The 14,347-nt window shown below is 41.9% G+C and overlaps 1 protein-coding gene across 4 annotated transcripts in view; it reads right to left on the bottom strand.

Moving 5' to 3' along the window:
- ORC5 (origin recognition complex subunit 5) overlaps positions 1–13,274 on the bottom strand; it is a 123,524-nt gene extending 110,250 nt beyond the window's left edge. For 2 of the 4 annotated variants that reach the window (XM_049893101.1, XM_049893098.1), the window contains exons 1-3: positions 4,746–5,086; positions 4,135–4,227; positions 1,628–1,828 (exon numbers count right to left, since the gene is read on the bottom strand). In XM_049893101.1, the coding sequence (XP_049749058.1) occupies positions 1,628–1,828; positions 4,135–4,227; positions 4,746–4,901 (450 nt within the window). In that variant the 5' untranslated portion in view covers positions 4,902–5,086. Of the gene's footprint in view, positions 1–1,627; positions 1,829–4,134; positions 4,228–4,745; positions 5,088–13,079 lie in introns of those variants that run through there. The other 2 variants (XM_049893102.1, XM_049893099.1) reach the window with 2 other exon arrangements.
- Positions 13,275–14,347: the final 1,073 nt, after the last annotated feature.

Genomic DNA, 14,347 nt, shown 5'->3' with positions numbered 1-14,347 from the left:
GCTAGGTTCCTACAAGCCTCTGGTCACAATATAACTTCCTTTTATTTGTGATTCTGCTCATGACCAACAGCACTATGACTCACGCCTGAATAAGGCTTGTCTAACGCATTTTCTCCATAAGGCACTTCGGAGTCTTCTTGCACTTAGGAACACTAGACAGTACTTCAACACTACACTTGAGGGCCATTTTAACCACCAAAATCACCAACAAGATGCACAAAATGAGAAAAACATGGTACTAAATAGACCGCAAGAAGGACACTTGTCTACAGTACGAGAGCTGAAACAAGGCAGAGTGTCACCTTGTTCAACCAGAGCTGCAAACGTGCACGCCAGGCAACTCAAATTTTCCACTACTTTGTGCACGTGTGCAGATGACTACAAAAGTGCTGTAAATCTGGATTTTGGAGTTACAAATAAATCAGTGGGCAGGCAAATTAGCAAATACAGAATCTACAAATAATGAGGACTGCCTGTATTTTCAACTGTCTGGTAGTCATTTCTACACTGACTTTACAACTATAATTCAAACTTGTTGCTGTTAGCTGCCACCAAGTTGGTCTCCAATTCATGGCAGCCCCACGAAAAAGAAAACAAAACACTTCTGGTCCTGTGTCATTCCCATGATCAGCTGTAGATCAAACCGTTGTGATTTTCATTGGCTGATTTTTTGGATGTAGATCACCAGGCCTTTCTTCCTACTCTTAGTCTGGAAGCTCCCCTGAAACCTGTTCAGGCATCACATCAACATGCAAGCCTCCATCAACAGATGGGTGGTGGCTGGACATGAGGTGCACTGGCCAGTAAATGAGCCCAGGTTGCCTACATGGAAGGTTCCCAGTTCAAACTTAGCCAACGTAAAATTGAACTATTCATCTTTTCCCACAAACCCGCATACACAAATGACAAGTCTGACCTTTGCTGTCTCTTCCATTTATCCCTATTTGCACCTTCTGCCCCAACTCTACTCTAAGCCGCAATTTCCCTTCATGCAGTCACAACAGCTTCCTAACCATTCTTCCAGCCTTCAGTCTTTCACCCCATTCTAATCTGTCTATCCACCATGCCTTCAGAGTTATCTTCCTAAAGCACATATGTTGTTCCAGAATCTCCAACATCTCCTCTCACTGCCTAAGGAATTAAATAAAATGCTTTAGCATAGTCTTCCAGAGCTCCATGAACTGGCCGCAACCTACCTTTCCGGTTTTTTTCTCCTCTCATACTTCATAATCCACTAAAACTAGGCTATGTGGCATTTCTGGCTTCCATCCCTACCTTCATACCTTTATTTACACAATCCCTTCCGTCTGAAATTCTTCTCCAGTTTCTTCCTAAAAAACCCTCACCATTCTTTAAGGTCTATCTCAAACGCTATCACCTCATGAAGTTATTCCAGATGTGCTTCAGTCAATACTTTGCATCTCAGGGCTGTCACACATCACGCTCTGCATGTAATAACATGAGAGTGTGTGTCATAAACCCTCCTGATGCTCCCTTTGGATAAGGAATACATCTTTGCATCCCAACAACACCTTGCACAGTGGGACTAAAAACAAACGTATGGAACTTGAGCTAATGAACAAATGTTTTCAAATAAGAGACAACATAATTGAATTAAATTACTTACAATATACACTGTCTGATCCCTCAGACCTTCAGCTTTGGTTACTTGTTTAAACAAGCGAACAAAATCATTAAATGTATCACAGGTTATTTGAGTAGTGCATCCTTCCTCTGCAGAATTAAGATGACTCAGCTTGTTTAAAATTTGTTCCAGAAGCAGCCTTAAGGTAAAACATTCAACGCAATTCACAAAGACATGTGGGAGCTGAAAAAAAAGTATAAACAGAAAAGATACATAAACAATAACAGCTATGGTGGATATTCTCCACTTGTCCTTCTAAATTTTTACATCCCACCATTCTCCAGCCCACTCTGTGCCACCAGAAGCTGAACTTTACAAACTGCATCACCCAGACTCTCTTACTTCCTGCTGTGGTTGGATTCAGCAAATGGGAGAAACCAGCAAGAAACTAAAGGAGAGTGGTAGGAGAGAAAAGTTGGATATTTATTCTCTGGACTCCCCACCTGGTGTTCCACAGTTTAACAGTGGCAATATTCTTCCACCAGAGATCACAGCTCTTAGGCAGCAGCTCTTCTAAGACTAGAACTCTTGATAGGTCCTAGTAACAACTCCTCCTCATGGCTCTTTCAGGTCTAGAAATGGTAAAGTCTTCCCACTGTTACCAGTCCCTCGATGCCTCACCATTTTTACTGGTTCCCTTAATGCATCCTCAACCTTTGTAAAATAGCTCCTTCACTAAACTTACATCAATTATTCTTTTGAGTTTGCCATTTGTTTCCTGCAGGGACTCAAAGTCAAACTTGTGTTTTCCTCTAACTGAACTGCACACGTGAAAAATGTTCAAATGGCAAAGGCTGTTACTTACATTTTTACAAAACAAGAAAAAAAAAATCCAAGTACATTTGAATGTTAAAATTCTTAGTGAGAATTTCATGTTTATAATTTTAAGATGATATCCTTAATAGATGAATAAACCTAGATCAAGAAAGGAATTGTAAGAACCAGAAACTATAGTAACCCTTCTATCATAGGAACTAGTTCTTCACTTAGAGAACTATCAAAACGGAGAAAATCCAAAAAGTAATAAGGAATTAAAGATTTACTCAAGAACAAAGTCTATTTTCCTCAAAATGAGATTACAAAAGCAGTAATAATCTTTCAGAGAAAGAAAACTTGTGGCATTTGACACAATTAATAGCATCTATAGATATGTCTCTTTTCTGGAAACCATGGTGCTGTAGTGGTTAACAGCTATGGCTGCTAACCAAAAGGTGGGTAGTTTGAATTCACCAGGCGCTCCTTGAAAACTCTGTGGGGCAGTTCTACTCTGTCCTTTAGGGTTGCTATGAGTTGGAATCAACTCAATGGCAATGGGTTTTTTTTTTTTTAATAGCTATTTTTAGTGATATTCTATAAATCTTGCCCAATAGGAGACATTTTTCTCTTGCAGAGTTACAGTGTAATAAGACTACATTACACTTACCTAGGCAGTTTCACCAGCATTTACTGACTACCCCTGCCCTCCCCATCCCATTCCTTTACGAACGAAAGGTTACAGCATCTCAGTCGTGAATAAGTGCCTTGCTTACTGTATTCATGCTATCTATGACCTTTAATGCAAGCATATTCTAAGTGTCAGGGGCATAATTTTTGTGTACCTGTACAAGTAGTGATAATTATCACTTATTACACTGATTAAGCAGAAGCAAAAATTGTAAGGTGTTCAAAAACGGAATACAGGCACTAAATATAGAACTTCCTTACTGGGTTTGCATTCTTTATTCAACATATATTTTTGGAAACTTCATATAGGGAGGTCCTCCAGTGCAAATGCCTGGGCCAGACTCTTGGACACTATGATCCTGAAGTCTAGGCATCTGTGTTTTTTTAAAATGCATAGCTGATCTTGAGGATCAAAGGCTGAAATCCACAAGCACTGTGCTTGGTACTGGGGATACTCTCAAAAAACTTGACAATCCAGAGCCAGGAAAAGACAAACACAAAATCAGAGCTCACAGAATTAAGCACAGGGTACTGAGGCTGTAGAGCAGAAGAGCAACTAACACAACATTGTGGACTCAGGAAAAGCTTCCCAGAGTGTAGGTAAAAGAAAATCTGGTAACATTAATGGGCATTTGCCAAGAAATGGGGTAGTAGAGGAGAAACAAGTAAAGAAAAGCCATTCCAAGCAGAAGGGGCAGTATGTGCCAAGGCTAGGATATAGCAGTAGGAACTGTAAATAGTTCAGTATGCCATACTAAACATGCACATTCAGGGTTTAGGATTATTACTAGGCAGTGAAAATTAGAAAGAAATTTGGCTCAACTTAAACCAATGACTTTCTAACATTTAGGCTCAAGTTATCTAATAATGCCCTTTGAGGGTTACAGTCTCTGGAGTTATTCAAATAAAAGTTGACCAGGCATGTTCTATGTAGAAGATACTCCTTTAGAAGAAAGTAAACTAGACTAGATAATCTCCCAGGTCCCTTCGACTTCTAGGAATCTATGAGTAAAAATCACCTAACATCGTTTGGGGGTTATTCTTACCTCTAAGGTTTTCAACAAAGTTTGTGTGACATAGGTCTTTCCACTGGCTGTATGTCCATAAATAAAAATGGATGGAAAGCTGAAATGGTGTCTCTAGGGTAGAAAAGCCAAGCATCAGTCGGCACGTATAAAACAGAAAAGAAACTTACCAATTCACATCAGAAAGCTTTATGTACTTAAACAAAATACTCAATCAAATTTATTTCAACAGTGAGCATACAGTGGATTCATCATTGTACTCTGAACTTAACTGAATTAAACTCTAAGTGATTTCTCTGTTACGTACTTAAAATTTCTGTAAAGTTTTAGTTTACATATTACATACTACATACATGATTAAAAGGAGCCCTGGTGGTGTAGTAGTTAAGTGCTCAGCTGCTAACTGAAAGGTCAGTGGTTCAAACCCAGCAGCCACTCCACGGGAGAAAGATGTGGCCGTCTGCTTCCGTAAAGATTACGGCTTTGACATTTGACAAAGCCCAACACCCATTCATGATAAAAACTCTCAGCAAAATAGGAACAGAAGGAAAATTCCTCAACATAATAAAGGGCATTTATACAAAGCCAACAGCCAACATCATCCTAAATGGGGAGAGTCTGAAAGCATTTACCTTGAGAACGGGAACCAGACAAGGATGCCCTTTATCACCACTCTTATTCGACATTGTGCTGGAGGTCCTAGCGAGAGCAATTAGGCTAGACAAAGAAATAAAGGGCATCTGGATTGGCAAGGAAGAAGTAAAATTATCGCTATTTGCAGATGACATGATCTTATACACAGAAAACCCTAAGGAATCCTCCAGAAAACTACTCAAACTAATAGAAGAGTTCGGCAGAGTTTCAGGTTACAAGATAAACACACAAAAATCACTTGGATTCCTCTACGTCAACAAAAAGAACATCGAAGAGGAAATCACCAAATCAATACCATTCACAGTAGCCCCCAAGAAGATAAAATACTTAGGAATAAATCTTACCAAGGATGTAAAAGACCTATACAAAGAAAACTACAAAGTACTAGTGCAAGAAACTAAAAGGGACCTACATAAACGGAAAAACATACCTTGCTCATGGCTAGGAAGATTTAACATAGTAAAAATATCTATTCCACCAAAAGCCATCTATATATACAATGCACTTCCAATCCAAATTCCAATGACATTTTTTAACGTGATGGAGAAACAAATCACCAACTTCATATGGAAGGGAAAGAAGCCCCGGATAAGTAAAGCATTACTGAAAAAGAAGAACAAAGTGGGAGGCCTCACTCTACCTGATTTTACAACATATTATACAGCCACAGTAGTCAAAACAGCCTGGTACTGGTACGACAACAGGCACATAGACCAATGGAACAGAATTGAGAACCCAGATATAAATCCATCCACATATGAGCAGCTGATATTTGACAAAGGCCCAGTGTCAGTTAATTGGAGAAAAGGTAGTCTTTTTAACAAATGGTGCTGGCATAACCGGATATCCATCTGCAAAAAAATTAAACAGGACCCATACCTCACACCATGCACAAAAACTAACTCCAAATGGATCAAAGACCTAAACATAAAGACTAAAACGATAAAGAGCATGGAAAAAAAAAATAGGGACAACGTTAGGAGCCCTAATACAAGGCATAAACAGAATACAAAACATTACTAAAAATGACGAAGAGAAACCAGATAACTGGGAGCTCCTAAAAATCAACCACCTATGCTCATCTAAAGACTTCACCAAAAGAGTAAAAACACCACCTACAGACTGGGAAAAAATTTTCAGCTATGACATCTCCAAAAAGCGCCTGATCTCTAAAATCCATATGATTCTGTTAAAACTCAACCACAAAAAGACAAACAACCCAATTAAAAATTGGGCAAAGGATATGAACATACACTTTACTAAAGAAGATATTCAGGTGGCTAACAGATACATAAGAAAATGCTCTCGATCATTAGCCATTAGAGAAATGCAAATTAAAACTACGATGAGATTCCATCTCACTCCAACAAGGCTGGCATTAATCCAAAAAACACTAACTAATAAATGTTGGAGAGGCTGTGGAAAGATTGGAACACTTATACACTGCTGGTGGGAATGTCAAATGGTACAACCACTTTGGAAATCCATCTGGCGTTTCCTTAAAAAGCTAGAAATAGAACTACCATATAACCCAGAAATCCCACTCCTCGGAATATATCCTAGAGAAACAAGAGCCTTTACATGAACAGATATATGCACACCCATGTTTACTGCAGCACTGTTTACAACAGCAAAAAGCAAGAAGCAACCAAGGTGCCCATCCATGGACGAATGGATAAATTATGGTACATTCACACAATGGAATACTACACATCGATAAAGAACAACGATGACTCTGTGAAACATTTCATAACATGGAGGAACCTGGAAGCCATTATGCTGAGTGAAATTAGTCACAGGCAAAAGGACAAATATTGTATAAGACCACTATTATAAGATCTTGAGAAATAGTATAAACTGAGAACACATTCTTTTGTGGTTACGAGAGAAGGGAGGGAGGGAGGGAGGGAGGGAGACGGTTATTTACTGATTAGATAGCAGATAAGAACTACTTTAGGTGAAGGCAAGGACAACACTCAATACAGGGGAGGTCAGCTCAACTGGACTGGACCAAAAGCAAAGAACTTTCCTGAATAAACCAAATGCTTAGAAGGTCAGCGAAGCAAGGGCGGGGGTTTGGGGACTATGGCTTCAGGGGACATTTAAGTCAATTGGCAAAATAAATTCTATTAAGATAACATTCTGCATCCCACTTTGAAGTGTGGTGTCTCAAGTCTTAAACATGAACAAGCGGCCATCTAAGATGCATCAATTAGTGTCAACCAACCTGGACCAAAGGTAAATGAAGGACACCAAGGTCACAAGGTAATCATGAGCCCAAGAGACAGAAAGGGCCACATGAACTAGAAACTACATCATCCTGAGACCAGAAGAACTAGATGGTGCCCAGCCACAACCGATGACTGCCCTGAGCACAACAGAGAACCTCTGAGGGAGCAGGAGAACAGTGGGATGCAGACCCCAAATTCTCATAAAAAGACCAGACTGAGACTAGAAGAATCCCAGCGGTCATGGTCCCCAAAACTCCTGTTAGCCGAGGACAGGAACCATTCCCAAAGCCAACCCATCAGACATGGACTGGACTGGACAATGAGTTGGAGAGAGATGCTGATAAAGAGTGAGCTACTTGCATCAGGTGGACACTTGAGACTATGTTGGCAACTCCTGTCTGGAGGGGAGATGGGAGGGTAAAGGGGGTTAGAAACTGGCAAACAGTCACGAAAGGAGAGACTGGAAGGAGGGAGCGGGCTGACTCATTAGGGGAGAGTAAGTAGGGAGTATGTAGTAAGCTGTATATAAGTTTATATGTGAGAGACTGACTTGTAAACTTTCACTTAAAGCACAATAAAAATTATTTAAAAAAAAAAAAATCCACTCGTCCCAAATTCAAGTTTGTACACATTCTGTTATTTTAAAAACAGCCCGACAGCTAACAGATACATGAGAAAATGCTCTTGATCATTAGCCTTTAGAAAAATGCAAATTAAAACTACGATGAGATTCCATCTCACTCCAACAAGGCTGGCATTAATCCAAAAAACACAAAATAATAAATGTTGGAGAGGCTGCAGAGAGATTGGAACACTTATCCACTGCTGGTGGGAATGTCAAATGATACAACCACTTTGGAAATCAATCTGGCGTTTTCTTAAAACGTTAGAAATAGAACTACCATACCATCCAGAAATCCCACTCCTCAGAATATACCCTAGAGAAATAAGAACCTTTACATGAACGGATATATGCACACCCATGTTTACTGCAGCTCTGTTTACGACAGCAAAAAACTGGAAGCAACCAAGGTGTCCATCAATAGATGAATGGTTAAATAAATTATGGTATATTCACACAATGGAATACTACGCGTTGATAAAGAACGGTGACGAATCTGTGAAACATTTCATAACATGGAGGAACCTGGAAGCCATTATGCTGAGCGAAATTAGTCAGATGCAAAAGGACAAATATTGTATAAGAGCACTATTATAAGATCTTCAGAAACAGTATAAACTGAGAAGAACACATACTTTTGTGGTTACAAGAGGGGGGAGGGAGGGAGGGTGGGTGGGAGAGGATTATTTACTGATTAGTTAGTAGATAAGAACTACTTTAGGTGAAGGAAGAACAATACTCAATACACAGAAGGTCAGCTCAACTGGACTGGACAAAAAGCAAAGAAGTTCCCTGAATAAACTGAACGCTTCGAAGGTCAGCGGAGCAAGGGCGGGGGTTTGGGGACTATGGCTTAAGGGGACTTCTAAGTCAATTGGCATAATAAACTCTATTATAAAAACGTTCTGCATCCCACTTTGAAGTGTGGCGTCTGGGGTCTTAAATGCTAACAAGCGGCCATCTAAGATGCATCAATTGGTCTCAACCCACCTGGATCAAAGGAGAATGAAGAACACCAAGGCCACACAATAACTATGAGCCCAAGAGACAGAAAGGGCCACATGAACCAGAGACTTACATCATCCTGAGACCAGAAGAACTAGATGGTGCCTGGCCACAACCAATGACTGCCCTGACAGGGAGCACAACAGAGAACTCCTGAGGGAGCAGGAGAACAGTGGGATGCAGACACCAAATTCTCATAAAAAGACCAGACTTAATGGTTTGACTGAGACTAGAAGAATCCCGGCGGTCACGGTCCCCAAACCTTGTGTTGGCCCAGGACAGGAACCATTCCCGAAGACAACTCATCAGACATGGAAGGGACTTGACAATGGGTGGGAGAGAGACGCTGATGAAGAGTGAACTACTTTTATCAGGTGGACACTTGAGACTGCGATGGCATCTCCTGTCTGGAGGGGAGATGGGAGAGTAGAGAGGGTTAGGAACTGGCAAAACGGTAACAAAAGGAGAGACTGGAAGGAGGGAGCGGGCTGACTCAGGGGGAGAGTAAGTGGGAGTATGGAGTAAGCTGTATATAAGCTTATATGTGACAGACTGACTTGATTTGTAAACTTTCACTTAAAGCACAATAAAAATTATTTTAAAAAACAGCCCGAATAAATAGATTTTTAAGCCAAAAAAAAAAAAGATTACAGCCTTCGAAACCCTATGGCACAGTTTTACCCTCTCCTGTAAGGTTGCTGGAAACCCTGGTGGCATAGAGGTTAAGTGCTATGGCTGCTAACCAAAAGGTCGGCAGTGTGAATCCGCCAGGCGCTCCTTGGAAACTATGGGGCAGTTCTACTCTGTCCTACAGGGTCGCTATGAGTCGGAATCGACTTGACGGCAGTAGGTTTGGTTTTTTTTTTTATAAGGTTGCTGAGTCAGAATTGACTCAACAACCCAACAACGGGTTTTTTTTTTTCTTTTCTTTTGGTATACATTACTATATATCATACATTTATATTTTTATTGTCTTCCTTATTCATTGTCCAGCTTTTGCATGCATGATTCATTGTCCAGAATAAGGAAGACAGAAAAAGAATGGACACCCTTGAATTGTGGTATTGGCAAAGAATACTGAGTATACCACAGACAGCCAAAAGAACAAACAAATCTGTCTCGGAAGAAGTACAACAACCAGAATGCTCCTTAGAAGGATGGCGAGACTACATCTTAACATAATTTGGGCATGTTGTCAGAAGGCATTAGTCCCTGAAGAACGACACCACGCCCAGTAAAATACAGGGTCAACAAAAAAGAGGAAGACCCTCAATGAGACAGACTGACACAGTGGCTGCAACAAGGGGCTCAAGCATAACAACTGTCGGCATGGTGCAGGACCGCGCAGTGTTTCATTCTGTTGTACGTGGGGTCACTATGAGTCGGATCTGACTCGATGGCACCTAACAACAACATACTTTTTATTATTGTACAATGAGACCTGGTGGCACAGTGGTTAAGCACTTGGCTGCTAACCAAAAGGTGGGTGTTTGAATTGATCAGCCACTCCACGGAAGATGTGGCAGATTGCTTCCATAAAGATTACAGCATTGGAAACCTTAAGGGGCAGTACTACTCTGTCCTGCAAGGTCGCTACAAGTAGGAATCAACTTGACAGTGAGTTTGGTATTATCGTACAGATTTACATGTACGATGTCTTGTACTTTCAACTTTATGAGAAATTAAAAGGATTTTTCAGGATAAATTTGACAACCTGGTGTCCCTGACTGGTGCAAAGGTTTAACAAGTTTGGCTGCTAACCTAAAGGATGGAGGTTAGAGTCTACCCAGAGGTTACCTAGAAGAAAAGCATGGCTATTTACTTCTGAAAAGTCAGCCATTAAAAACCCTATGGAGCATGGGTCTACTCTGACAAACACGGGGTGATATTAATAATGTTTAACGTGATTTTCTGTAGAACCAAAACCCTTTCTGTGTTCTACCACCAAATCAATACTGTTGTTTTTAGTTGTGGTTGAATCGTTTCCAACTCTTGGTGATCCCATGTGTGCAGAGCAGAACTACTCCATTGGGTTTTCAAGGCTGTGACCTTTCAGAAGCCAACTGACAAGGCCGTGCCCCTGGGTGGGTTGGAACCACCAACCTTTCAGCTAGCAGTCGAGCCCTTAACCGCGTGTCTCACCCAGGGAACCTTATATAAATACTACTTATTGCTATTTGCCAATATTATTTTTCAGGAAGAGCACTTCTGGTGGAGTGACCTGGTTTATCAGTTCCAGGGAAGGAATGCATAGTACCGAACCAAGAAAATGTTTCAGTGATACTATGGGTAACTATAATTGAACACATTATAGGTACAAAATTGGCTTAGGATGAGGATGTAGTCGTTGACCTCTTACTTCCCTAATGTGCCCCCTTTATTAGCTATTAGTGGAGTGGTATTTTCCAGTAACACTCTCACGGGCTACCTCAGACTGCCATCCACCACTTCTAGCCAGATGATAGAAGTACTTAATAAAGCAAACTGGAAGATGGGGGGAGATACTGGGGAGGGAGTATGGAGGGGTAATGAGCACGCCCCAAAACTCTTATCTACTCTCCTTACAGATCAGATCTTAGGCCCATTCCAAGTCTGAAGCAAAAGGATGACCAAGGGCCAAGAGATTAAGATAAATAGATTATGCATCGAACTGGTGAATAGCCATAGCCAGGAAAGGGCCCCCTAGTCATGTTCATTCCTGGCTTCCGACTGGTTCGCAACAGTTCAGTAACTGCTGACATAAAACAAATCTGTCACCCCGAGGAGTTTTGACCCAAGTAGGAAACAAACAGCGATGTCCCACTCAAAGATGGCAGCTGACCACGCTGACCACTGTCCAGCCAATAATCCAATCCCCAGCATCAGGCTCCTGAAACTTTTGGGATCCATGCTGGACACTGGATTATTGAAAAGACTGTGGAGAGTGACACACATTCAAAGGAGGGCGGTAGGCCACTATCTTTGAGAGGGGCACCACTGTTTGTTTGGGTCAAAATCCTAGGGCAATAGATTTGGTTGCTATGCAACGCCTAAGCTGCCCTCATTTAAGTGGCATCAGCAACTACTTGGCAATTACTGAACCATCCCAAACCTTTTGGAACCCCTGGTTTATTCAAATAAGACACTTAACCTCATTTGGCCTCATGTGAACTATTAATCAAGCAAAGAAGTACAGGCCAGATCTCTTTAGGGTTATTTCAAATTCTGGAAAAGCTGCTGAATTTTTAAATCTGAAACACTGTTTTGGCCCTCACCGTTCTTACAAAAACCACCTCTCTACACTTGACTTAAACCAACTACCTCACTGAAATGTGTGAACTTACATTTGAATAAATAACACCTTGGGAACACAGGAGCCCTGTTAGCACAGTGGTTAAGAGCTTGGCTGCTAACCTTTAAAAGGTCAGCAGTTTAAATCCACCAGCCCCTCCTTGGAAATCCTATGGGGCAGTTCTATCCTGTCCTATAGGATCCCTATGAGTCGGAACTGATTTGATGGCCAACAGATGGGTTTTTTGTTTGTTTTTAATACAGATATTTTAACGCGGTTTACCTTTTTTCAAAAATTCATGGTTCATGGAATTATTTCTTTGATCTGATTCCTTACAGCTATGAGAGAGCATTCACAGAAGGCAAAAACAATTATTGTGTTAACCTTTAAAAAAATCCAGATTGTAAATATTAACCTGTAATATCAAAATAAGTCATGTTAAGAGTAGTCTCATCATTAGGGGAATGAATTATGATGACTGGATATTTATGGTGCGGTGCTTTAGGTGTTTGGCTGCTAACCAAAAGGTCTGCAGTTCGAATTCACCAGCGGCTCCATGGAAACCCTATGGGGCAGTTCTACTCTATCCTATAGGGTTGCTATGAGAGGGAATCCACTCGAAGGCAACGTGTTTTTGCAAACACACCTGTTACATAAAATTCTGTTCAGCTGGTATAACAAGCAATCTCTACTAGCTATTTTGAGCTAACTCCATCTCAAAAGTGAAGGATGTGTAGAATACATCCCAGGCAATGTCCTATACTGTAGGCTGATCCTTCCTTTGCAGTTTTCTTTGAAAGGGACTAATGAGAAGTTTGGAGCCCTGATGGCGCAGTGGTTAAAGCGCTCGGCTAACCTAAAAGTCGGTGATTTGAACGAGAAAGATACCGCAGTCTCTGCTTCCACAAGGATTCACGGCCTTGGAAACCCTATAAAGCAGTTCTACTTTGTCCTATAGGGTGGCTTTAAGTCGGAATTGACTAGGCTGCAGTGAGTCCGGGTTTTTGAATCAGAAGTTACTTGGGTGAAGGTGTGTGGTCGACCTTCAACACCCGCTATCTCAATGCAAAAGACGGTCTACTGCCCCTCAAGCCAACACAAAAAGAAAAATGGAACATGTAGCACGACCACGGAAACGTCTGCCTCCGGATTTGGAAGAGAAAAGACGGTTTGACCACAATACCTCTCCAAACAGGGACTGCAAGGTGGACACCTGGGACTCGCGACAAAGCACCACGTTTTCCAAGTGAAGCATTCTGGCGGGTACTGCGGAGATGGCAGCGCGCTCCCGACCCGGGCCCGAGTCATAAGCAACAGCCTCCTCCCCGCCTGGCGGTCGGCTTCTCCCGCGGGAAACCCGACTCGCGGAGTCGGGGGAGGGGCGGGCGCGGCTGTGCGTCGGGGTGACGTCAGCGCGTATGTGGCGCGCCGCGACCGCTCTAGACTCCGCGGACCGCTGCTCTAAGCTCCTCTCTTCCTGTCTTCTGCTGTGGGGCTTGGGCGGGGGAGATGTTGTTGGCGGCGGACATATCGAGTTGAGACCTTACCACTTAGAGGCCGAGATCATGTCGCGGGGGTGGGCCAACATAGAAGAGGATGGAAAGAGCAGAGGAACCCTGTGGGCTCCCAGTTATCTGCGAATCTGTGGCTTCGGTGTAACCACTTAAAAAAACAAACCCGTTGCGGTCGAGTTGATTTCGACTCACAGCGACCTTATAGGACTGAGTAGAACTGCCCCATAGTTTCCCAAGGAGCACCTGGTGGGTTCGAACTGCCGACATTTTGGTTAGCAGCTGTAGCACTTAACCACTAGGCCAGAAGGGATTCATTTTTCCAGCTTGGAGGTCCCAAATTTAGAAACCCCGGGAGCTTTCAAAAGCTTTTGGAAAACCCGTAATTTTTCCACAACGCCATACTGGGAAGGGGCTAAATATGACAGAGATTTAGAAGCACAACTCCCTGGACCAAACAGAAGAGCGGAAAAGGGAAGTCATAAAGAATAGCTTGTAGATTTTTTACTTAGGTGATTTTAAATAATGAAATTTAAAAAAGAACGAGCAGGTTAATTGATTTAGTTTTATCTTTTGGAATGAGCTTGTCATATTAAATCTTAGGTATCTGTAGGATAGGATGACCGGAGCCCTGGTGGTGCAGTAATTAAGAGCTTGGCTGCTAACCAAAGGATGGCAGTTCGAATCCACCATCTGCTCCTTGGAAACCTTATGGGGCAGTTCTACTCTGTCCTATAGGGTCGCTATGAGTCTAAATCAACTCAAGTATAAAGGGTTTGGTTTGGTAGGATAACCAGGTGTAAAAGTCCTGTAAAAATAGGATCTGGAGCTTAAAAGAGTTAGCTGGAGGAGAAGATACGGAAGGTATCAGCGTATAGGTAGTTAAGTCTGTCCTCTGGATAATGATTGTTGTTAGGTGCTGGGGAGTTGGTTCCAATTC

The sequence above is a fragment of the Elephas maximus genome, chromosome 8 (assembly GCF_024166365.1).
Source record: "Elephas maximus indicus isolate mEleMax1 chromosome 8, mEleMax1 primary haplotype, whole genome shotgun sequence".
NCBI lineage: Eukaryota > Metazoa > Chordata > Mammalia > Proboscidea > Elephantidae > Elephas > Elephas maximus.
This window is presented reverse-complemented; position numbering and strand designations above follow the sequence as displayed.